General features: G+C 41.5%; 1 protein-coding gene across 6 annotated transcripts in view; it reads right to left on the reverse strand.

Moving 5' to 3' along the window:
* Window positions 1-24,407, reverse strand: part of LOC133617274 (SH3 and PX domain-containing protein 2A-like) — a 339,411-nt gene that overhangs the window by 45,316 nt on the left and 269,688 nt on the right. For 5 of the 6 annotated variants that reach the window (XR_012050910.1, XM_061977175.2, XM_061977176.2 and 2 more), the window contains 3 exons: window positions 22,665-22,778; window positions 16,871-16,954; window positions 8,037-8,154 (listed from right to left, as the gene is read on the reverse strand). Coding sequence is in view for 5 of the 6 variants with exons in the window: in XM_061977175.2 (XP_061833159.2) it covers window positions 8,037-8,154; window positions 16,871-16,954; window positions 22,665-22,778 (316 nt within the window). In the remaining variant the exon portion in view is untranslated. Of the gene's footprint in view, window positions 1-8,036; window positions 8,155-16,870; window positions 16,955-19,380; window positions 19,682-22,664; window positions 22,779-24,407 lie in introns of those variants that run through there. The other variant, XM_061977179.2, reaches the window with a different exon arrangement.

Here is a 24,407-nt window from a genome sequence, read left to right on the forward strand (position 1 = left end):
TCTTTATTTAAGGGAAGTTTGTACAGTGTTTGCTCTATGGCAGGGGTCGGCAACCCGCGGCTCTAGAGCCGCATGCGGCTCTTTAGCGCCGCCCTAGTGGCTCTCTGGAGCTTTTTCAAAAATGTATGAAAAATTGTTTTAATATGGTTTCCGTAGAAGGACAAACATGACGCTAACCTCCCTAATTGTTGTAAAGCACACTGTTTGTATTAAACATGCCTCACTGATTCGAGTCTTTGGCGAGCGCTGTTTTGTCCTACTAATTTTGGCGGTCCTTGAACTCACCGTAGTTTGTTTACATATATAACTTTCTCCGACTTTCTAGTACGTGTTTTATGCCACTTCTTTTTCTGTCTCATTTTGTCCACCAAACTTTTAACGTTGTGCATGAATGCACAAATGTGAGTTTTGTTGATGTTATTGACTTGTGTGGAGTGCTAATCAGACATATTTGGTCACTGCATGACTGCAAGCTAATCGATGCTAACATGCTATTTAGGCTAGCTATATGTACATATTGCATTATTATGCCTCGTTTGTAGGTATATTTGAGGTCATTTAGTTTCCTTTAAGTCCATTTATATCTCATGACACACTATCTGTATGTATTGTATTTTTGGTCCAATATGGTTCTTTCAACATTTTGGGTTGCCGACCCCTGCTCTATGGCAAGATGCATTATCATCTTGAAAAAATAATGTCATCATCCCCAAACATCCTTTCGATCGATGGCCAAAAAGTCAATGTAAACATGTGCATTTATTGAAGATGTTATCTCCCCAGTGCCATTACCTGACATGCAACACCATATCATCAATGACTGTAGAAATGTAAATGTTTTCTTCAGGCAGTCGTCTTCATAAATCTCATTGGAGCAGCACCAAAAAAAAGCTCAGGCATTATCACCTTGTGATTAATCACTGAATTTGACTTTCATACAGTCATCCATAGTCCACAATTGATTTTCCCTAGCCCATCGGAACGTTGTTTTTGTTCTGTCTCTGCGTTAATAACTACTTTTGTTTAGCTTTTCTGTATTTAAACCCCATGTCCTTTAAGCCGGAACGAAGCCTTGAAAATAGGGCTGGGCGATATATCGATATACTCGATATATCGCGGGTTTGTCTGTGCGATATTGAAAATGACTATATCGTGATATTCGAGTATACGTTCTCACGCAGTTGCTTTTAGCTGCGGGCATTACACTATAGGCTCTTCTCACTCTTTCTTGTCTCTCCTTAAACAAGCGCACCTTCTTACATACGTCATATACGTATACGCCCTCGCGGAGCATAGAGGTAGCGGCATGGGTAACGTTATCTGTGGTGCGAGTGGTAATACGAGAGAAAGAAGGTGCGAATCTGGTAACAAATGAAGGAAGAATGAATTCCCAAGAAAAACAGCGGGGGGGTCTATTGTCTGGCGGTGGTTTGGCTTCAAGTGGGAATATGTCGAACAGACAATTGTAATTTGTCAAGTGTGGGACAAAAGCGTTGCTACAAAAAGTATCATTACTGCTAATATGTAGCATCATTTGAAAAGTCACCTGCGAGAGAATGAAGAGTGCTTGAAACTCCGCATGTCAACATCTCCGTTCGGCGCCACACCAACAAAATGCCGAGGCAACCATTTCCACATCAACACCGTATGAAAAAAATAGTCAACGACAGAAGGAGATAACGTCTGCAGGAACCTACCACATAGCGAAGGACATACACTATTTGATTTCCTATTATGCAGCTCATTTTTATTTGACACTTATTGAAATATCTTGTGTGACATCATGCACAAAAGTGCACTTTATTTGTTTTAAAATATTGTAGTGGTGTTCTGTACAAAAAGTGCACTTTAATTTAGTGTTGTTTTGATATGTCATCTTAGTGACATCATGCACAAAAGTGCACTAATAGCTTGTTTTAAAATGTCTCTGACAATCTTGCACTTTCTGTTTTGGAAATGACATGAATGTTTGTGCCACTGCTTAATAACTGTTTAATAAATACACTTTTGATTTCCCTCTCTGCATGCAAGCTTAAAATGAGCATATATTAATGCAGTATGAAGAAGAATGTTTTAATGTAGACACATAGAATCATCATACTGCTGTGATTATATGCATCAAGTGTTCATTCAAGGCTAAGGCAAAATATCGAGATATATATCGTGTATCGTGACATGGCCTAAAAATATCAAGATATTAAAAAAAAGGCCATATCGCCCAGCCCTACTTGAAAATAATATAAGTCAAATGTACCCAGCCCTACTTGAAAATAATATAAGTCAAATGTAATCTCCGATCTTCTTTAAAAAAACAACTAACAAAAACACAAAAGAACATAAAGTGAAATAAAGTACCTTGGTTTAAGAGGGCATGTTTAAAAGGTCAGCAGCAACATGATAATAATAGACCTTTAATAATAAACATTACCGTATTTTCCGGACCATAAGGCGCACCGGATTATAAGGCGCACTGCCGATGAATGGTCTATTTTTTTAATCTTTTTTCATATATAGGGCGCACTGGCCTATATATACACTCAGCCTTCCCGGTAAGGTCTATTCAGGTGTACTGGAGAGGAGGCTACGCCGGATAGTCGAACCTCGGATTCAGGAGGAACAGTGTGGTTTTCGTCCTGGTCGTGGAACTGTGGACCAGCTCTATACTCTCGGCAGGGTCCTTGAGGGTGCATGGGAGTTTGCCCAACCAGTCTACATGTGCTTTGTGGACTTGGAGAAGGCATTCGACCGTGTACCCCGGGAAGTCCTGTGGGGAGTGCTCAGAGAGTATGGGGTAACGGACTGTCTTATTGTGGCGGTTCGCTCCCTGTATAATCGGTGTCAGAGCTTGGTCCGCATTGCCGGCAGTAAGTCGGACACGTTTCCAGTGAGGGTTGGACTCCGCCAGGGCTGCCCTTTGTCACCGATTCTGTTCATAACCTTTATGGACAGAATTTCTAGGCGCAGTCAAGGCGTTGAGGGTATCTGGTTTGGTGGCTGCAGGATTAGGTCTCTGCTTTTTGCAGATGATGTGGTCCTGATGGCTTCATCTGGCCAAGATCTTCAGCTCTCACTGGATCGGTTCGCAGCCGAGTGTGAAGCGACTGGGATGAGAATCAGCACCTCCAAATCCGAGTCCATGGTTCTCGCCCGGAAAAGGGTGGAGTGCCATCTCCGGGTTGGGGAGGAGATCTTGCCCCAAGTGGAGGAGTTCAAGTACCTCGGAGTCTTGTTCACGAGTGAGGGAAGAGTGGATCGTGAGATCGACAGGCGGATCGGTGCGGCATCTTCAGTAATGCGGACGCTGTATCGATCCGTTGTGGTGAAGAAGGAGCTGAGCCAGAAGGCAAAGCTCTCGATTTACCGGTCGATCTACGTTCCCATCCTCACCTATGGTCATGAGCTTTGGGTCATGACCGAAAGGACAAGATCACGGGTACAAGCGGCCGAAATGAGTTTCCTCCGCCGGGTGGCGGGGCTCTCCCTTAGAGATAGGGTGAGAAGCTCTGCCATCCGGGGGGAGCTCAAAGTAAAGCCGCTGCTCCTCCATATCGAGAGGAGCCAGATGAGGTGGTTCGGGCATCTGGTCAGGATGCCACCCGAACGCCTCCCTCGGGAGGTGTTTCGGGCACGTCCGACCGGTAGGAGGCCACGGGGAAGACCCAGGACACGTTGGGAAGACTATGTCTCCCGGCTGGCCTGGGAACGCCTCGGGATCCACCGGGAGGAGCTGGACGAAGTGGCTGGGGAGAGGGAAGTCTGGGCTTCCCTGCTTAGGCTGCTGCCCCCGTGACCCGACCTCGGATAAGCGGAAGAAGATGGATGGATGGATGGGCGCACTGGATTATAGTGCGCATTAAAGGAGTCATATTTTTTTTTTTTTCTAAATGTAAAACACTTCCTTGTGGTCTACATAACATGTAATGGTGGTTCCTTGGTGAAAATGTTGCATAGATGATGTTTTACAGATCATCTTTAAGCCGCTTTCTGACAGTTGCTTCCGGATGTGCCGTATTGTGGGCGGTCTTATTTAGGTGGCTCACCTTCGGCAGCGTCTTCTCCCCGTCATCTTTGTTGTAGCGGTGTAGCGTGCAAGGACGGGAGTGGAACATTTTGTCAAAAGATGGAGCTAACTGTTTTAATGACATTCAGACTTTACTTAAATCAATAATGGAGCAGCATCTCCTCATCTGTAAACAACAACAAGGCCGGAAATGTGTCCCGTGAAAAACCGTCCGACCGGAAATCTCTAATAACTAAAGTTCCTCGGGTGAATAATGTAAACTCACTACACCGGTATGTTTTAGTGCTTTCATGGCGAGTTTACTGACAGATATAAGTAAGAACTTTACACTACTTTATATTAGAAATGGCAACAGGGGAGGATGAATGTCCCATAACAAGAAGATAGAGGAAAAAGAAGAAGCTTATCGACGACTGTGTGGGCACGGACTATAAATGCGGACACGCGCAATTTTTCAGGAGTTATGCAGATCCCAAATACAGATCAACAGGTACCAGAAGGTAAGAAAAGTTACTTTTGCATAATATCGCAAAACAAAACGCCAGATAATATGTCTTAGCTATAAACACACCATAATAATACTCGTTTGTTGAAGCACATCAAACGCTGCAGTCTACACTTATGTCTGACTGCCATCTACCGGTCACACTTATCATTACACCTTGTACCAAATAAAATTGCTTCGAGGTGGGTAAACTCAACCAAACGTATTCCTTACATTAGACACACCGGGTTATAAGGCGCACTGTCGAGTTTTTAGGGAAAAAAAGGATTTTAAGTGCGCCTTATAGTCCGGAAAATACAGTATTATAGGAAATACACACAAAGATGTTAGCTAGGAACACGAACCTGCCAACTGCTTCATGATGCTGTGTGTACCGGAAATGTCTTTGAAAAAGTCATTAATTACAGTTACTCGTTACCAAAAAAGTAATTGAATTACTAACGGAATGACTCTTTAATAAATGTAATTACTAGGGAAAGTAATTATTGCGTTACTTAACAAAAAAACGTCAACTATCTGGCATATTGCAGTTGAGATCAGTTTCAGCATGCGTCTGCCTTTAAAAAGGCGATACCTGTTGCCTCGTGACGTGAGACGTCAGCAAGTCTGGTTTTGAGCTAGTTTGTTAGCTTAGCAGGCTAGCAGCAGCGGTTTGTCAGCTCTTTTAAAGAGCTCTTTTGAATCTTTCACTGGTTTGTGTTCCCTCTGCTTGATAAGTACCGTATTTTTCGGACTATAAGTCGCAGTTTTTTTTTCATAGTTTGGCCGGGTGCGACTTATACTCAGGAGCGACTTATGTGTGAAATTATTAACACATTACCGTAAAATATCAAATCATATTATTTAGTTATATGCGTCATATAACGTACACTTATTCAGCCTGTTGTTCACTATTCTTTATTTATTTTAAATTGCCTTTCAAATGTCTATTCTTGGTGTTGGATTTTATCAAATACATTTCCCCAAAAAGTGCGACTTATATATGTTCTTTTCCTTCTTTATTATGCATTTTTGGCCGGTGCGACTTATACTCCGGAGCGACTTATAGTCCGAAAAATACGGTAGATTGAACGTGATTCCATGGCTGTATGGGGTATTGTTTGGATGGTAAGTTTGTCACTCCCATCATTGATTTGTTGTTTACATTTTCCCTCCGATCTTTGGGGTTAATAGCGCACAGCGCAGTTTGTGTAAAGTTTTAAGGTGATGAAAAAAACGTTGTCTTTTACTGACTAGAACCTCCAACTAACTTGTTTTTTTCCGTGATGGGAAGGCAAAGTCAGCCTCAGTGTGTAAACTAGGAGGTGTGGAGCTCCCCTCTGTGCATGATGCAGGAGGGAGGGACACACCCTCACACACAACTTTCAGTTGAGTGGTCACTTCCACGTCAATCACTTGCTACTTGGTTATGCTGATTATGATGTAATACAGGTGGGCAAACATTTTACTCAAGTTTTATCAAATTTAAATGGATTTATTTTAGGAGCAAAAAGCGATGAAGGGGTTGAAATCCAAAATGTTTTTTTTTTCTTCAAGTCAGTCTATTTTTAGTTGCATTTGCGAGTAAATGTGTCACACCGTACACCCCTGTATCTCCCAAGCAAATTCTTCTGGTGGCAGTGCCTCAAAGAAAAGGAAATGGTAAGCAAAAAATGAAATGCCAAGAGATGTCGTAAATCGCTCAGTGAAGAAGTAATCAACATTTGCTGCACGCTCGGTCTGAACCGCTCAATCGTTGCGACCGTCTTGGAGAATAAGGATGGTATCTTTAGACATGTGAAAGGGTCTTCCGCTATGAAATGAAGTGATAACTAAGCAGTGTAAAGGTCTTATTATTGAGACTTCTTATTATCCCTTACAACACAACCACTGGGATAAAAGTAAGGAATTGTTCTGCTTTTCAATCAGTGTTATTTTTAAATTTTGTATTTATTTGTATACCGTATTTTTCGGACTATAAGTCGCAATTTTTTTCATAGTTTGGTCGGGCTCCAGTGCGATTTATGTTTTTTCCTTCTTTATTATGCATTTTCGGCAGGTGCGACTTATACTCCGGTGCGACTTATACTCCGAAAAAAACGGTAATTGTATTTTACAAACCCCAAAACCGGCGAAGTTGGCACGTTGTGTAAATCGTAAATAAAAACAGAATACAATGATTTGCAAATCCTTTTCAACTTATATTCAATGCAAAGACAATATATTTATTGTTCGAACTGGAAAACTTTTTTGTTATTTTTTGCAAATATTAGCTCATTTAGAATTTGAAGCCTGCAACATGTTTCAAAAAAGCTGGCACAAGTGGCAAAAAAGATTGATAAACCTGAGGAATGCTCATCAAACACTTATTTGGAACATCCCACAGGTGAATATGTTAATTGGGAACAGGTGGGTGCCATGATTGGGTAAAAAAAGGAAGGTTCCATGAAATGCTCAGTCATTCACAAACAAGGATGGGGCGAGGGTCACCACTTCCGTCGCTACATCTGTAAGTGCAAGTTAAAACTACTATGCAAAGCCAAAGCCATTTATCAACAACACCCACAAACGCCGCCGGCTTCGCTGGGCCCGGGCTCATCTAAAATGGACTGTTGCAAAGTGGAAAAGTGTTCTGTGGTCTGACGAGTCCACATTTCAAATAGTTTTTGCAAACTGTGGACGTCGTGTCCTCCGGACCAAAGAGGAAAAGAACCATCCGGATTGTTATAGGTGCAAAGTTCAAAAGCCAGCATCTGTGATGGTATGGGGGTGTATTAGTGCCAAAGGTATGGGTAACTTACACATCTGTAAGGCACCATTAATGCTGAAAGGTACATACAGGTTTTGGAGCAACATATGTCGCCATCCAAGCAACGTTAACTTGGACGCCCCTGCTTATTTCAGCAAGACAATGCCAAGCCAGGTATTACAACGCCTTGGCTTCATAGTAAAAGGGTGCGGTTACTGGACTGGCCTGCCTGTCCCATTGAAAATGTGTGGCGCATTATGAAGCCTAAAATACCACAACGGAGACCCCCGGACTGTTGAACAACTTAAGCTGTACATCAAGCAAGAATGGGAAAGAATTCCACTTGAAAAGCTTTAAAAAATGGTCTCCTCAGTTCCCAAACGTTTACTGAGTGTTGTTAAAAGGAAAGGCCAGGTAACACAGTGGTAAAAATGCCCCTGTGCCAAAAAAAATGTTAGTTTCTCAGTTCGAACATTAAATATCTCGTCTTTGCAGTCTAGTCAATTGAATATAGGTTGAAAAGGATTTGCAAATCATTGTATTCTGTTTTTATTTACCATTTACACAACGTGCCAACTTCACTGGTTTTGGGGTGTGAATGACTCGGGTGTTCCTTTAGGTATTCCAACTTGTACTAAAAGTCAACTCACATCACAGTCGTAGGAACAGACTGAAGACATCCTGTGTTTACAATTCAATAAATTGATGGGATCTACAAGGCGGTATAATATTTTGACATTTTTACACACATTGCCGATTCATATAAGGCGGGCGTCACTCACCTGATGTACCACCAGCCTTCCAGATTCTTCTGTATCACCTCCACTGTGACCCCTTTTTCGAAGCTGACCTCATCCTTCCCTTGGCTGCTATACGGCTGCACCGTTACGTATTTCTCCTCTGCAGGAAGAAGAAACAAGAGGAACACATCAGGTGAAATGTTCATTTCAAGAGAATTGGGTTGGTTTTATCTTTTAATTGCATGCAAAATATCATGTTTATCTACGCCAACACTCTTAATACAAATCCCAATTCTCTTGTCCCGGACGATGATAACAAACAGCCGCCGTCTACTCTGTAATAACTGCTGCTTCTTGACCTCGCTGAGATGTATCAGCGCCATCTGGACCCTCAGGAAGCATTCATCTCTCTCAATATGGAGATGTCTCCTGAACAGCAGACATCCGTCAGGGCCTCGCCAAATGAGACTAAAACCCCCACCCTCGCCACTCCTTTCAGTTAAATGTACAAACAGCTTGTAGAATGTCGAGGATTTCTAGACCTAACAGTGAACAAAAGCAGCAGAAGAATGATGGATTAGTCTTCTAGCCAGCGGGGTTGTTGACTTTTTACTATCATTTAGAGATGTCCGATAATGGCTTTTTTGCCGATATCCGATATTGTCCAACTCTTAATTACCGATACCGATATATACAGTCGTGGAATTAACACATTATTATGCCTACATTTTTTGTGATGCCCCGCTGGATGCATTAAACAATGTAACAAGGTTTTCCAAAATAAATCAACTCAAGTTATGGAAAAAAAGTGCCAACATGGCACTGCCATATTTATTATTGAAGTCACAAAGTGCATTTCTTTTTTTTAACATGCCTCAAAACAGCAGCTTGGAATTTGAGACATGCTCTCCCTGAGAGAGCGTGAGGAGGTTGAGGTGGGCGGGGTTAGCGGGGGGTGTATATTGTAGCGTCCCAGAAGAGTTAGTGCTCCAAGGGCTTCTGGGTATTTGTTCTGTTGTGTTTATGTTGTGTTACGGTCTGAAATGTGTTTGTCATTCTTGTTTGGTGTGGGTTCACAGTGTGGCGCATATTTGTAACAGTGTTAAAGTTGTTTATACGGCCACCCCTCAGTGTGACCTGTATGGCTGTTGACCAAGTATGCATGCATTCACTTGTGTGTGTGTGTGTGTGTGTGTGTGTGAAAAGCCGTATATATTATGTGATTGGGCCGGCACGCAAAGGTTTTATTGGCGCTCTCTACTTCTCCCTACGTCCGTGTACCACTCCGTACAGAGGCGTTTTGAAAAGTCATACATTTTACTTTTTGAAACCGATACCGATAATTTTGAAACCGATACCGATAATTTCCGACGTGAAATTTTAAAGCATTTATCGGCCGATAATATCGGCAGTCCGATGTTGTCGGAAATCTCTACTATTAATAATGAATAATTAGGGTGGGCGAGGGAAGAAAAAAATCTTGAAATAATGAAAATAAAATTAGTCGCGATCAAAAGTTTACGTACACTTGTAATGAACATAATGTCATGGCTGTCTTGAGTTTCCAATCATTTCTACAACTCCTATTTTTTTGTGATAGAGTGATTGGAGCACATACTTATTGGTCACAAAAAACATTCATGAAGTTTGGTTCTTTTTATGAATTTATTATGGGTCTACTGAAAATGTGAGCAAATCTGCTGGGTCAAAAGTATACATACAGCAATGTTAATATTTGCTTACATGTCCCTTGGCAAGTTTCACTGCAATAAGACGTTTTTGGTAGCCATCCACAAGCTTCTGCTTGAATTTTTGACCACTCCTCTTGACAAAATTGGTGCTGTTCAGCTAAATGTGTTGGTTTTCTGACTTGTTGGCCCAGCGAAGCCGACGGCGTTTCTGGGTGTTGTTGATAAACGGTTTTTGCCTTGCATAGGAGAGTTTTAACTTGCACTTACAGATGTAGCGACCAACTGTAGTTACTGACAGTGGGTTTCTGAAGTGTTCCTGGGCCCATGTGATGATATCCTTTACACACTGATGTCGCTTGTTGATGCAGTACAGCCTGAGGGATCGAAGGTCACGGGCTTAGCTGCTTACTTGCAGTGATTTCTCCAGATTCTCTGAACCCTTTGATGATATTACGGACCGTAGATGGTGAAATCCCTAAATTCCTTGCAATAGCTGGTTGAGAAAGGTTTTTCTTAAACTGTTCAACAATTTGCTCACGCATTTGTTGACAAAGTGGTGACCCTCGCCCCATCCTTGTTTGTGAATGACTGAGCATTTTATGGAATCCACTTTTATACCCAATCATGGCACCCACCTGTTCCCAATTTGCCTGTTCACCTGTGGGATGTTTCAAATAAGTGTTTGATGAGCATTCCTCAACTTTATCAGTATTTATTGCCACCTTTCCCAACTTCTTTGTCACGTGTTGCTAACATCAAATTCTAAAGTTAATGATTATTTGCAAAAAAAAAAAAAGTTTATCAGTTTGAACATCAAATATGTTGTCTTTGTAGCATATTCAACTGAATATGGGTTGAAAATGATTTGCAAATCATTGTATTCCGTTTATATTTACATCTAACACAATTTCCCAACTCATATGGAAACGGGGTTTGTATTTTTAAACAAAGAAAACAATCTGAAGTTGTCTTGTCACACGGCGCTCAAAAATCTGTCAAAAATGTTTTCAGTACGACTTCCGGTAAGCTATGAAGCCGCACCGCTTGATGGATTGTCAGCACGTTAAACATACGTGTGTGTATAAGGACCGCAAAAGGGCACCTGTTTCGCAATATTATGCAAAAGCAAATTTCTTACCTTCTGCTACCTGCTGATGTGTGTTTGGGATCTGCATAAGTCCTGAAAATGTGCGCGTGTCCGCAATTGTAGTTCGTACCGACGCCGTAGTTGATAAGCTTTTTCTTTTTCTCTATCTTCTTATGTGACATTCATCATTTCTAATAAAACGTAGTGTAAAGTTCTTACTTATATTTGTCAGGAAACTCGCCATGAAAGCGCTAAAACACACCGGTGTAGTGAGTTTACATTATTCACCCAAGGAACTTTAGTTATTGGAGTTCCGGTCGGACGTTTTTTCACGGAACACTTTTCCGGTGTTGTTGTTCGATGCTGCTTCGTTATTGATTGAAGTAAAGTGTGAATGTCATTAAAACAGTTAGCTCCATCTTTTGACACTTCTTCCACTCCCGTCCTTGCACGCTACACCGCTACAACAAAGATGACGGGGAGAAGACGCTGCCGAAGGTGAGCCACGTAAATAAGACCGCGCACAAAACGGCACATACAGAAGCGACTGTCAGAAAGTGCCTTGAAAACGGTCTGTAAAACATCATCTATGCAACATTTTGACCAAAGAACCACCATTACATGTTATGTAGACCACAAGGAAGTGTTTTACATTTAGAAAAAAATCATAATATGACCCCTTTAATGCGCCTTTTGTATGAAAATAGACCTGAATAGTGTGCCTTTTAGTCCGGTGTGCCCTATGGTCCGAAAAATACGGTAATAACATATTTTCTGTTCAGTCTAAGTTTGTCCATCTACTGACGTGACATTAGAGCCAGATAAATGCAAGAGGGAATGGGAAAAATGGATGGAACAACTGTGTTACAGTTGTTGTCGTCTCACAAATCACTGAAGTGTTACAGCTTGAGGGAGTCCTAAAACCCAGGGGAGCTTGGATATTTTGGAAACAAAATGTTTCTCAAGCATTTTTCCACAGCTTGGACAAATCAAACATTAAAATGTGCAGCCGGTTAAGGCGACCGTAGAAATGTGAGTAACGTTATTCTGATCCCATCGGCTTGTTTTTTACACTCCTTGTTCCTCTGTGAATGGCGGCACCACTGCTTCTTCCTGATAATGCATTGCCCTCGGCGATAAGAAAAGGCTGAATGAGCTTTCGCTGCTCCATGCAGGTATTTCAGGTACATTTGGATTTAGTAGTACTGACAAAAAAGAGAAGGGAAAGACACAATACGTTGGATTTATGTGCGTGAAGCAAAGTGTTAGTGGAAGAAAGCAGTCGCTCTCCAAGGCCCACCGACTGGCGCAAATTTAGTTTCATTCTAGACCAGGGGTGTCAAACTCATTCTAGATGGGGGGCCACATGGCATACTTGCCAACCTTGAGACCTCCGATTTCGGGAGGTGGGGGGTGGGGGGGGGTGGTCGGGGGCGTGGTTGGGGGCGGGGCTAAGAGGGGAGGAGTATATTTACAGCGAGAATTCACCAAGTCAAGTATTTCATATATATATATATATATAAGAAATACTTGACTTTCAGTGAATTCTAGCTATATATATATATTTATTTTATTATATATATATATATATATATATATATATATATATATATATATATATATATATAAAAGAAATACTTGAATTTCAGTGTTCATTTATTTACACATATACACACACATAACACTCATCTACTCATTGTTGAGTTAAGGGTTGAATTGTCCATTCTTGTTCTATTCTCTGTCACTATGTTTCTAACCATGCTGAACACCCTTTCGCAGGTACCCAGAAAGGTTTCGAGTACCACCAAAAAAACGGAATCTCTGAAGACATTATAAAAATCTGTGTTAAAGGTGTACAAATACTGTTTGTATAATAAGCATGTTATTTTTTTACAAATGAGGGTTAAGAGTTCAGTACTAAAAAAAAAAAGAAAAGAATGTGGCTTAAGTACAGTTTTTTAATTGAGCTGCTGCATTTTTTGGTTGGGTTGTTTATTTATTTTGAGTAACTTCTATACATTTCTAAAAGGGTAGGAATGTAATAGTGATCTATGTTTGTCTGTTGCCATCTCCTGGTGAATGTTGGCTATAGTGTACTGGGGTTACTTTTTGGTTGGCCAACGATTTACGTGGTGTTGCGCACCTGACGTCACTCAGGTCCGCATTGAGCTGGAGGGGGCGTGGCTTCCAGCTCCGCCTGAATGTCGGGAGATTTTCGGGAGAAAATTTGTCCCGGGAGGTTTTCGGGAGAGGCGCTGAATTTCGGGAGTCTCCCGGAAAATCCGGGAGGGTTGGCAAGTATGCCACATGAACAAAAATCTACTCCCAAATCGGACTGGTAGAATCACGGCACGATAACTTAAAAGTAAAGACAACTTCAGATTGTTTTCTTTGTTTAAAAATACAAACCTTGTTTCCATATGAGTTGGGAAATTGTGTTAGATGTAAATGTAAATGGAATACAATGATTTGCAAATCATTTTCAACCCATATTCAGTTGAATATGCTACAAAGACAACATATTTGATGTTCAAACTGATAAACTTTTTTTTTTTTGCAAATCATTAGAACTTTAGAATGGAACATTTATAGTTTTGGTGTTGTTTACTGCCATCATATTGCAGTCTACACGTATCTCTTATGTATGACTGCCATCTACTAGTCACACTTATCATTACACCATGTACCAAATAAAATTGCTTCAAGGGCAGTATGCACAACCGGAATTATGCCGCACGTTAGGCGCACCGGGTTATTAGGCACACTGTCGATTTTGGAGAAAATTAAAGGTTTTTAAGTGCGCCTTATAGTCCGAAAAATACGGTATGTCTAAGTGTGGCACGCACACTGGAATGTGAACACTCATTGGCAGTTTTATTTAGGGTGTTGTATGGCACTATTGCAATCCGAACGAGAGAGGAGTATAATTTGCAGCTATCATTGATCATTGAGCAGTGATCTGAATTCGAAGAAGGGTTTTGTTCGGAGTTTGGATGGAACATTTTTTTACTCAAGCCCGAAAATCAGGCCCACCCTCGAGGGGAGAATGACTGAGTCAGCAGAATCTGCAGAAAGAAACGGGAGAAAGAAAAGCAAACCTAGCGCCCAAAAAACTAGGGAAAAGAAGGTAATCTACTAGAATCCTATTTTGCGTCCTCTTCTACTGATGAGCATGGACCAGGGCAACAAAATCATGCAATTAAGTGATGAAAACAATAGTTTTTGATGCATTTATCTACACTTTCTATGCAGGGAAATAGGCTCCAATTCTGTAGATGGCGTTACACCAAGAAGGGGGCAGTATATCGAGTCTGGCGATGGAAAGGTAGCTTTCCAAACAGGGCCATAACCAGGATTTGACAAATACCAAGAGTAAAAAAAATTGCTTTGAAAGGCTGAAATCATGGATATCCCAGCTCCATATAAATAATATTACCTTGAGCAACACAATGACTAATCCACTTTTTTAAATTACTATGCTGAAGTTACAGTGTTAGGCATATTAAACAATTTTAACATCAATAAAACATAAGTTTCAAAACTTAACTTTACCTCTGACCTGGGTTTGAACGTACAACCTTCGGCGTTAATGGCGTCTTCTCCCCATCAGTCATATTGTAATTTATAGCACTTCTACTGACAGACATAGGTAAGAACTATACGTTATTTTGCCCCACAACTAGAGGATAGAGAAAAACAAGGAACTCGGTGACTACAACGTCAGACTACAACAGTGGACTCACGCAAAGCTCTTCGGGTAATTTTCGACCATATATGGAGATATCTGCTGATGTCACCAATTGTGAAATGCCACAAATGTGGCGAATTTCAAACGGCTCGTTTGGAGGAAGTTTGAAGGAAGGCAAGATTGTTTTATTAATATCTCTGCCATGCCTCAATGGTTTGAATTCAAATGTTTGGGACTTATGCAGATCCGAAATACACAAACACAGGTACCAATAGGTAAGAAAAGTTATTTCTGCATAATAGGTCCCCTTTAAGAGAACTTGTTAATGACATTTCGGTCGTTTGAACGCTATGGGCCCTTCAAGCAATAGCTTACTTTCTCTTCTTTTTGTTTAAAGAGTATCAGATTATTTTTCTCCCTGTAGAAGGACAGCAGCGACAAGCACCTGGCAGCTCGTGGACGATAAACCCAAGTCATGTCTGGCCTTATGACATTTGTCTGCAATTCATGTCCAGTGAGCAAGAATATTACAAACCCCGTTTCCATATGAGTTGGGAAATTGTGTTAGATGTAAATATAAACGGAATACAATGATTTGCAAATCCTTTTCAACCCATATTCAATTGAATGCACTACAAAGACAAGATATTTGATATTCAAACTCATAAACTTTTATTTTTTTTTGCAAATAATAATTAACTTAGAATTTCATGGCTGCAACACGTGCCAAAGTAGTTGGGAAAGGGCATGTTCACCACTGTGTTACATGGCCTTTCCTTTTAACAACACTCAGTAAATGTTTGGGAACTGAAGAGACACATTTTTTAAGCTTCTCAGGTGGAATTCTTTCCCATTCTTGCTTGATGTACAGCTTAAGTTGTTCAACAGTCCGGGGGTCTCCGTTGTGGTATTTTAGGCTTCATAATGCGCCACACATTTTCAGTGGAAGACAGGTCTGGACTACAGGCAGGCCCGTCTAGTACCCGCACTCTTTTACTATGAAGCCACGTTGATGTAACACGTGTCTTGGCATTGTCTTGCTGAAATAAGCAGGGGCGTCCATGGTAACGTTGCTTGGATGGCAACATATGTTGCTCCAAAACCTGTATGTACCTTTCAGCATTAATGGCGCCTTCATAGATGTGTAAGTTACCCATGTCTTGGGCACTAATACACCCCCATACCATCACAGATGCTGGCTTTTCAACTTTGCGCCTATAACAATCCGGATGGTTCTTTTCCTCTTTGGTCCGGAGGACACAACGTCCACAGTTTCCAAAAACAATTTGAAATGTGGACTTGTCAGACCACAGAACACTTTTCCACTTTGTATCAGTCCACCTTAGATGAGCTCCGGCCCAGCGAAGCTGACGCCGTTTCTGGGTGTTGTTGATAAACGGTTTTCGCCTTGCATAAGAGAGTTTTAACTTGCACTTAGAGATGTAGCGACCAACTGTAGTTACTGACAGTGGGTTTCTGAAGTGTTCCTAAGCCCATGTGGTGATATCCTTTACAACATTTGATGTCGCTTGTTGATGATATTACGGACCGTAGATGGTGAAATCCCTAAATTCCTTGCAATAGCTGTTTGAGAAAGGTTTTTCTTAAACTGTTCAAAAATTTGCTCACGCATTTGTTGACAAAGTGGTGACCCTCGCCCCATCCTTGTTTGTGAATGACTGAGCATTTCATGGAATCTACTTTTATACCCAATCATGGCACCCACATGTTCCCAATTTGCCTGTTCACCTGTGGGATGTTCCAAATAAGTGTTTGATGAGCATTCCTCAACTTTATCAGTATTTATTGCCACCTTTCCCAACTTCTTTGGCCCGTGTTGCTGGCATCAAATTCTAAAGTTAATGATTATTTGCAAAAAAAAATGTTTTTATCAGTTTGAACATCAAATATGTTGTCTTTGTAGCATTTTCAACTGAATATGGGTTGAAAAGGATTTGCAAATCATTGTATTCCGTTTATATTTACATCTAACACAATTTCTCAACTCATATGGAAACGGGGTTTGTAATAGCACACTACCATTAGATACATTGTACAGGTTGTAGAAAGACGTGGTGTGTGATAAATGTTTCTGTAAACATCATATTGGCGACAAGCTGATAAACATAAACGGGCAAGCGCCATCCAAACCGAATTTATGGAGGATTGCTTAATCAGAGGGTAGGCTGGGCTCGTGAGGCTTCATCTCAGGTTTCTGTTCAATATTCCTTCAGGTAATTTGCAGGTCAAGCAATTTTTTTCATTAAGAAAATGCCGTTATAAAACAGTTAAATGGACAAATGTTAATGGTTCTCTATTTACCCCTGACCACATGCCAATAGTGTGTGTATCAATGTTAACGACGTCTTTGCAGAGTGTACTTTTGGAAGTGTGTCGTCTGCATGTTCACCTCTGCTCTGTTGGCGGTTGACAATACCCCCAAGGGTCCAGCGGCGGTCTAGCCTCTTCAGATGAGCCTTGCGTCTTTTAGTCACTGATGATGATGATGATGATAATGAGGAGGAAGAGGAGAAGGAGGAACCAAAAGGGTCAGATGTGGGTAGGGGGGAACAAGAAATGTAGTGTAAGAAATGAGAATCAGCAAACAACTGGAAAAAGCTGTTAGTAGTCAATAGAAAAAACAACTCAAGTATTGCATACTGTAGAATTAACAGATTTTGTTGATTTAATGAATGTTATCAAATCATAGCAACATATACATCCATCCATCCATCCATTTTCTTCCGCTTGTCTGAGGTCAGGTCGCGGGGGTTAAGGTTAGGGTTAGTAGCCTAAGCAGAGAAGCCCAGACTTCCCTCTCCCCAGCCAATTCGTCCAACTCCTCCATGGGGATCCCGAGGCGTTCCCAGGCCAAAGTTCAACTATCCGTCGTAGCCTCCTCTCCAGTACACCCGAATAGACCTTACCGGGAAGGCTGAGGAGTGTGATCCCACGATAGTTGGAACACACCCTCCGGTTCTCCTTCTTAAAGAGAGAAACCACCAACCCGGTCTGCCAATCCAGAGGTACCGCCCCCGATGTTTGAGCTGCTCTTTGTCTGATCCCTCACCTAGGACCTGTTTGTCTTGGGAGACCCAACCATGGGGCATAGAAGCCCCCAAACAACATAGTTCCTAGGATCATTGGACATAATATAGTTAGAGTACCAATGATTGTCACACACACACTAGGTGTGGCAAAATTCTCTGCATTTGACCCATCACCCTTGATACAAGCATTATTAAATATTTGTTCCACCAACCAAGACTTAAGTTTAGTTTATGCAAGGTAAATATGAGGAAGTCTTGTCTGTTTTTTTTTAGGTTTTTTCTGCTTTTGGTTGTCTGAGTAGTGCTTTCTTGTTCAATTCGGACCTTTTTAATGGGTAGATAATGTTGCAGAGTCTTGTCAACCAAGACAGCACCACAGCATCGAGCGCCTTAAGGAATTCCGGGCGGATCTCATCCACCCCCAGGGCCTTGCCATCAAGGAGCTTTTTAACTACCTTGGCAACCTCAGAAATAGGAAAGCCCACCACAGATTACAGAGGCACTGCTTCCTCTTAGGTAGATGTGTAGGTGGGATTGAGGCGGTCTTCGAAGTATTCTCTCCACCGATCCACAACATCCACAGTCGAGGTCAGCAGCACATCATCCTCACCATACACGGTGTTGACAGTGCACTGCTTCCCCCTCCTGAGGTGGCGGATGGTGGTCCGAAATCACTTCGAAGTCGTCCGGAAGTGGTTTTCCGTGGCTTCCACGAAGTTCTCCCATGTCCCAGTTTTTGCCTAAGCGACCGCCGAAGCCGCAGACCGTTTGGCCTGTCGGTTCCTGTCCACTGCCTCCGGAGTTCCATGAGCCAAAAGGACCCAATAGGACTCCTTCTTCAGCTTGACGGCATCCCTCACCGCTGGTTCTAGGATTACCGTCACGACAGGCACCAACCACCTTGCGGCCACATCTCCAATCAGCCGCCTCGACAATAGAAGTACGGAACATGGTCCACTCGAACTCAATATCCAGCGCCTCCCTTGTGACATGTTCAAAGTTCTTCTGGAAGTGGGAATTGCAACTCTCTCTGATGGGAGACTGCTAGACGTTCCCAGCAGACCCTCACAATGCGTTTGGGCCTGCCAGCTCTGTCTGGCATCCTCCCTCACCATCGGAGCCAATTCACCGCCAGGTGGTGATCGGTAGAAAGCTACTCCCCTCTCTCCACTCGAGTGTCCAAATCATGAATCCGATGACACAACTACAAAGTCGATCATGGGACTGTGGCCTAAGGTGTCCTGGTGCCAAGTGCACATATGGACACCCTTATGTTTGAACATTGTGTTTGTTATGGACAATCTGTGACGGGCACAAAAGTCCAATTACAAAACACCACTCTGGTTCAGATCTGGGCGGCCATTCTTCCCAATCCCGCCTCTCCAGGGTTCACTGTCGATGCCAATATGAGCGTTGAAGTCACCCAGCAGAACAAGGAAATCACCTGAGGGAGCACTCTCCAGTACTCCCTTGAGGGAATTGAAAATGGGTGGGTACTCTGAGCTGCTGTTTGATGCGTAAGCACAAACAGTCAGGACCCGTCCCCCTCACCCAAAGGTGGACGGAATCTACCCTCTCATCTACTGGGTTAAACTACAATGTGCAAGCTTTTAGCCGGGGGGTAACAAGAATTGCCAACCCAGCTCGTAGCCCCTCACTGCGTGCAATGCCAGAGGGGAAGAGAGTCCAGCTCCTCTCGAGAGAACTGGTTCCAGAGCCCGCGCTGTGCGTTAAAGTGAGTCCGACTATATCCAGCCGGAACTTCTCCACCTGGCGCACCAGATCAGGCTCATTCCCCCCCAGCGAGGTAACGTCCCACATCCCAAGAGCTAGCTTATGTAGTCGAGGATCGAACCGCCAAGTGCCCTACCTTCAGCTTCCGCCCAGCTCGCACTGCACCCGACCTTTATGCCCTCTCCTATGAGTGGTGAGCCCATTGGAGGGGTGGCCGACGTTGCCTGTCCGGGCTGTGCCCCATGGTGATAGGCGCTCGCCATCGAGCCCCACCCTCCAGGCCTGGCTCCAGAGGGGCCCGCGTCCGGGCGAGGGAAATCTGAGTCCTCGTTTTTTCTTCTTCATGAACGTCTTCGAACTGCTCTTTGTCTGATCCCTCACCTAGGACCTGTTTGTCTTGGGAGACCCAACCATGGGGCATAGAAGCCCCCAAACAACATAGTTCCTAGGATCATTGGACATATACAAGCATTATTAAATATTTGTTCCACCAACCAAGACTTAAGTTTAGTTTATGCAAGGTAAATATGAGGAAGTGGATCACTGTTATCTTGTCTGGTTTTTTTGGGGGTTTTTTTTGCTTTTGGTTGTCTGAGTAGTGCTTTCTTGTTCAATTCGGACCTTTTTAATGGGTAGATACATGTCATGCGTGTATGTGGAAAAACTGGTGACTGTGACTGCTCAGCCTAATATCATTATGATCAGTGAAGTGTGGATCCAAGTTCAGCCAGAGTGGTCATCACATGAAAACATTATCTAAACATGGCTGAGCATGAATTGTTTTGATGAAAAATAAATACACATTGCATATCTGTAATGCTGTATGAATGGGAAAAAAAAGCCTGTTTATCTCGACACTCTTCGAGTGGCTGACTGATGTCAACATAAGTGGTTGTCGGAGACATGGCCGAAATTGAAACTGAAACACTTTTGGGAATAAGGAGAAGGGGTGATACATTTGGGGTGTCTACTTGTTCATTTACTGTTAATATCTGCTTACTTTCTATTTCAACATGTTCTATCGACACTTCTGTTCAAATGTAATAATCACTTATTCTTCTGTTGTTTGATACTTTACATTAGTTTTGGATGATACCACAAATTTGGGTATCAATCCGATATCAAGTAGTTACTGGATCATACATTGGTCATATTCAAAGTCCTCATGTGGGGGGGGGGGCATAGCTCGGTTGGTAGAGTGGCCGTGCCAGCAACTTGAGGGTTCCAGGTTCGATTCCCGCTTCCTCCATCCTAGTCACTGCCATTGTGTCCTTGGGCAAGACACTTTACCCACCTGCTCCCAGTGCCACCCACACTGGTTTAAATGTAACTTAGATTATTGGGTTTCACTATGTAAAGCGCTTTGAGTCACTAGAGAAAAGCGCTATATAAATATAATTCACAATTCACACTCATGTCCTTATAAACTAATTTATTGAGTTTATAAACATAATATAAAATGAAAAACAAAACAAAACAGATTTTGTGATGCTAAAAAATATTGATGTGATCATAGTAGTATCGACTAGATACACTCCTGTACTTGGTATCATTACAGTGGATGTTAGGTGTAGATCCACCCATGGCGTTTGTTTACATTGTGACGCAGGTGAGCTATGGTGTGTAGTGAAGCATGTTTAGCTATTCCTCGTCCTGCATTGATGATACTTGTAAGAAACGTACTTTATTTGTCGCCATGGAGGCGATGATTAGTGATTTAGAAGTAGCTAAAACACTGCCGACTGGGGCTTGACTTTAGCCACTAGCTAGCTAGCCATGTCTTAAAGCACCTCTTCCTGAGGGCGTTTCAATGTTATAACTTCACCTTTATCTTTAGTTTTTAAGCCAAAATGCGTCCATTTTCCCTTTTCTGTCTACACACATTGTCTTCTTGTAAGTACTCTGTGTCTGTGCGCTGCCGAACATGCTCCTCTGTTCGTAAAACCAGCAAAGACACGACGTGACGACAACCGAGGGTTGCGGGGGGGTGGACCGGTACTTTTTAGAGGCGGTATAGTACCGAATATGATTCATTAGTATCGCGGTACTATACTAATACCGGTATACCGTACAATCCTACTTGTATGCCACCTCCACTCACAGAGACAAAGAGAGTGGATGACTGACATACTTCACTCCATTTATTTCATCAACAATTGATAGCTCAAACAGTTATGGGCACATTTTGAGATTAAACTTTAAAGAAATGTCAGAAATGGGATAAGGAACAAGTGATTACATTTTGGGCCTGATTTGGTTAACTGTGCTTTTTGTAGTTAGTAAAGTGCATCAGTGGCTGTGTCTCACCGGAAGCGGGACTGTAAGGTTTGAATTAGTGTCAGTAAGCCAGTTATTCCTAACACTGGCTATTACCGTATTTTCCGGACCGTAGGGCGCACCGGATTATAAGGCGCACTGCCGATGAGCTGGTCTATTCAGGTCTATTTTCATACAAAAGGCGCACTGGATTATAGGGCGCATTAAAGGAGTCATATATATTTTTTTTTTTTTCTAAATGTAAAACACTATCTTGTAGTCTACATAACATGCAATGGTGGTTCTTTGGTCAAAATGTTGCATAGATTATGTTTTACAGATCATCTTCAAGTCACTTTCTGACAGTCGCTTTACCATGAATTGATTAACGTGGACCCCGACTTAAACAAGTTGAAAAACGTATTCGGGTGTTACCAATTAGTGGTCAATTTTACGGAATATCAATATCAATCAAAAATCAAAACTTCAGGATGCGCCGTTTTGTTGGCGGTCTTATTTACGTGGCTCACTTTTAGCAGCGGTTTTTTCTCCGCCATCTTTGTTGTTGCGGTGTAGCGTGCAAGGACGGGAGTGGAAGAAGTGTCAAAAGATGGAGCTAACTGTTTTAATGACATTCACACTTTATTTCAATCAATAACGGAGCAGCATCTCCTCATCCGTGGCTCACCACTGCAATAAAAACCGTCAGACCGGAACTCTGATATAACTAAAGGTCCTTGGGTGAATAATATAAACTCACTACACCGGTATGTTTTAGCGCTTTCATGGCGAGTTTACCGACAGTAAGAACTTTACACTACTTTATATTAGAAATGGCAACAGCAGAAGATAAATGTCCCATAACAAGAAGATAAGAGGAAAAGAAGGTTATCGACTACGGTGTCGCTAAGCTACAAACTGTGCCCTCTTAGGACAAAGTGATCTTTCTATACTCAGAGGAATACAATATGAAGGCGTTTTTACAGTGCGGTCATGGTGTGGGTGTCTATTTTAGTTGTTTTGTTTATTTCTATACTTTGGTCAAAATATTCAAGTGTGTTTATTAGTACTTTGATGGTAACCGTGATATTTCATATTGTTACATCCCAATGCCTCAATGATGTTTACCTCTGTGGTTGTGGGTGTCATTGTGCTAAGACTTACCCTCTCCTGTCCTGGAGGTTCCTAGATCCGAGTCGTCCCTAGTTCCACTTTGGGAGTCGAGGTATGTGGCAGGCACCCATCCCTGCTCCTCCGCTGTGCTGACAAACCACCATCCTTAAAAGAGACCAAAAAAATTAATGTGTCACACGATTCATAACCTCTGACTGAAGACAGTTGTTTCCCTCCATCAGTCGTGACACCGAACTGCATGAGCTCACTTTTGTTCTGTAGAACATTTAGTTGACAGGATGTAATTTTCCTGGCTGGTCGGCGGCAGCCTGACGGACAGACACAGCGTGGAGTTTGGGATTACACGTTTGGCCTAATAAGTATTGCTGAGGGGAATGCACTCAGGCTAAAGAAAATAAGTTTGAAAGGTTGAGAGTAGTTATAGACCAGGGGTCCCCAACCTTTTTGAAACCAAGAGCTACTTCTTGGGTACTGATTAATGCGAAGGGCTACCAGTTTGATACACACTTAAATAAATTGCCAGAAATAGCCAATTTGCTCAATTTACCTATAACTCTATGTTATTATTAATAATTAATGATATTTATCTTTGTGGAAACACTGATCATCTTAATGATTTCTCACAATAAATATATATAGAAACAGATAAATATCAATATGCAACACTTTATTTTTATATTTTCTCTAAGTGCACATTTTTCAAATTGAACATTTTCATATGATCACTTCTAAGACAGTCTTGTGAAATCACAATATCCCATTTTAACTAACTAGCCACTAACATTTTTTAACAAATCATGAATTACTTTGCACCATGTTTGTACAAATAATAACTCATGTAAAATACAAAAGTCAGTCAAAGTTGTTAGAATATATAACAAACTGGACCAAGCTATATTTCTAACAAAGACAAATCATTATTTCTTCTAGATTTTCCAGAACAAAAATTTTAAAAGAAATTCAAAAGACTTTGAAATAAGATTTAAATTTGATTCTATAGATTTTCTAGATTTTCCAGAATATTTTTATTTATTTTTTAATCATAATAAGTTTGAAGAAATATTTCACAAATATTCTTCGTCGAAAAAACAGAAGCTAAAATGAAGAATTAAATTAAAATGTATTTATTATTCTTTACAATAAAAAAAAAAAAAATACTTGAACACTGATTTAAATTGTCAGGAAAGAAGAGGAAGGAAATTAAAAGGTAAAAAGGTATATGTGTTTAAAAATCCTAAAATCATTTTTAAGGTTGTATTTTTTCTCTAAAATTGTCTTTCTGAAAGTTATAAGAAGCAAAGTAGAAAAAATAAATGAATTTATTTAAACAAGTGAAGACCAAGTCTTTAAAATATTTTCTTGGATTTTCAAATTCTATTTGAGTTTTGTCTCTCTTAGAATTAAAAATGTCGAGCAAAGCGAGACCAGCTTGATAATAAATAAATACAATTTAAAAAATAGAGGCAGCTCACCGGTAAGTGCTGCTATTTGAGCTATTTTTAGAACAGACCAGCGGGCTACTCATCTGGTCCTTACGGGCTACCTGGTGCCCGCGGGCACCACGTTGGTGACCCCTGTTATAGACAATAATAAGAGACCAGTGCAACATCCATCATTTGGATTTAGTCCAGATTTAAGAGTTCCGACCATCATCAGAACACTTTACAGACTTTTGGTCCTATTCCACCTATAAAGCGCTTTAAAAAAAACGTTGTTTTATGCTGTAAGTATGGTGTAAAGTATGCTCTATATACGTATATATATATATATATA

The sequence above is a fragment of the Nerophis lumbriciformis genome, linkage group LG16 (assembly GCF_033978685.3).
Source record: "Nerophis lumbriciformis linkage group LG16, RoL_Nlum_v2.1, whole genome shotgun sequence".
Taxonomy (NCBI): Eukaryota; Metazoa; Chordata; class Actinopteri; order Syngnathiformes; family Syngnathidae; genus Nerophis; species Nerophis lumbriciformis.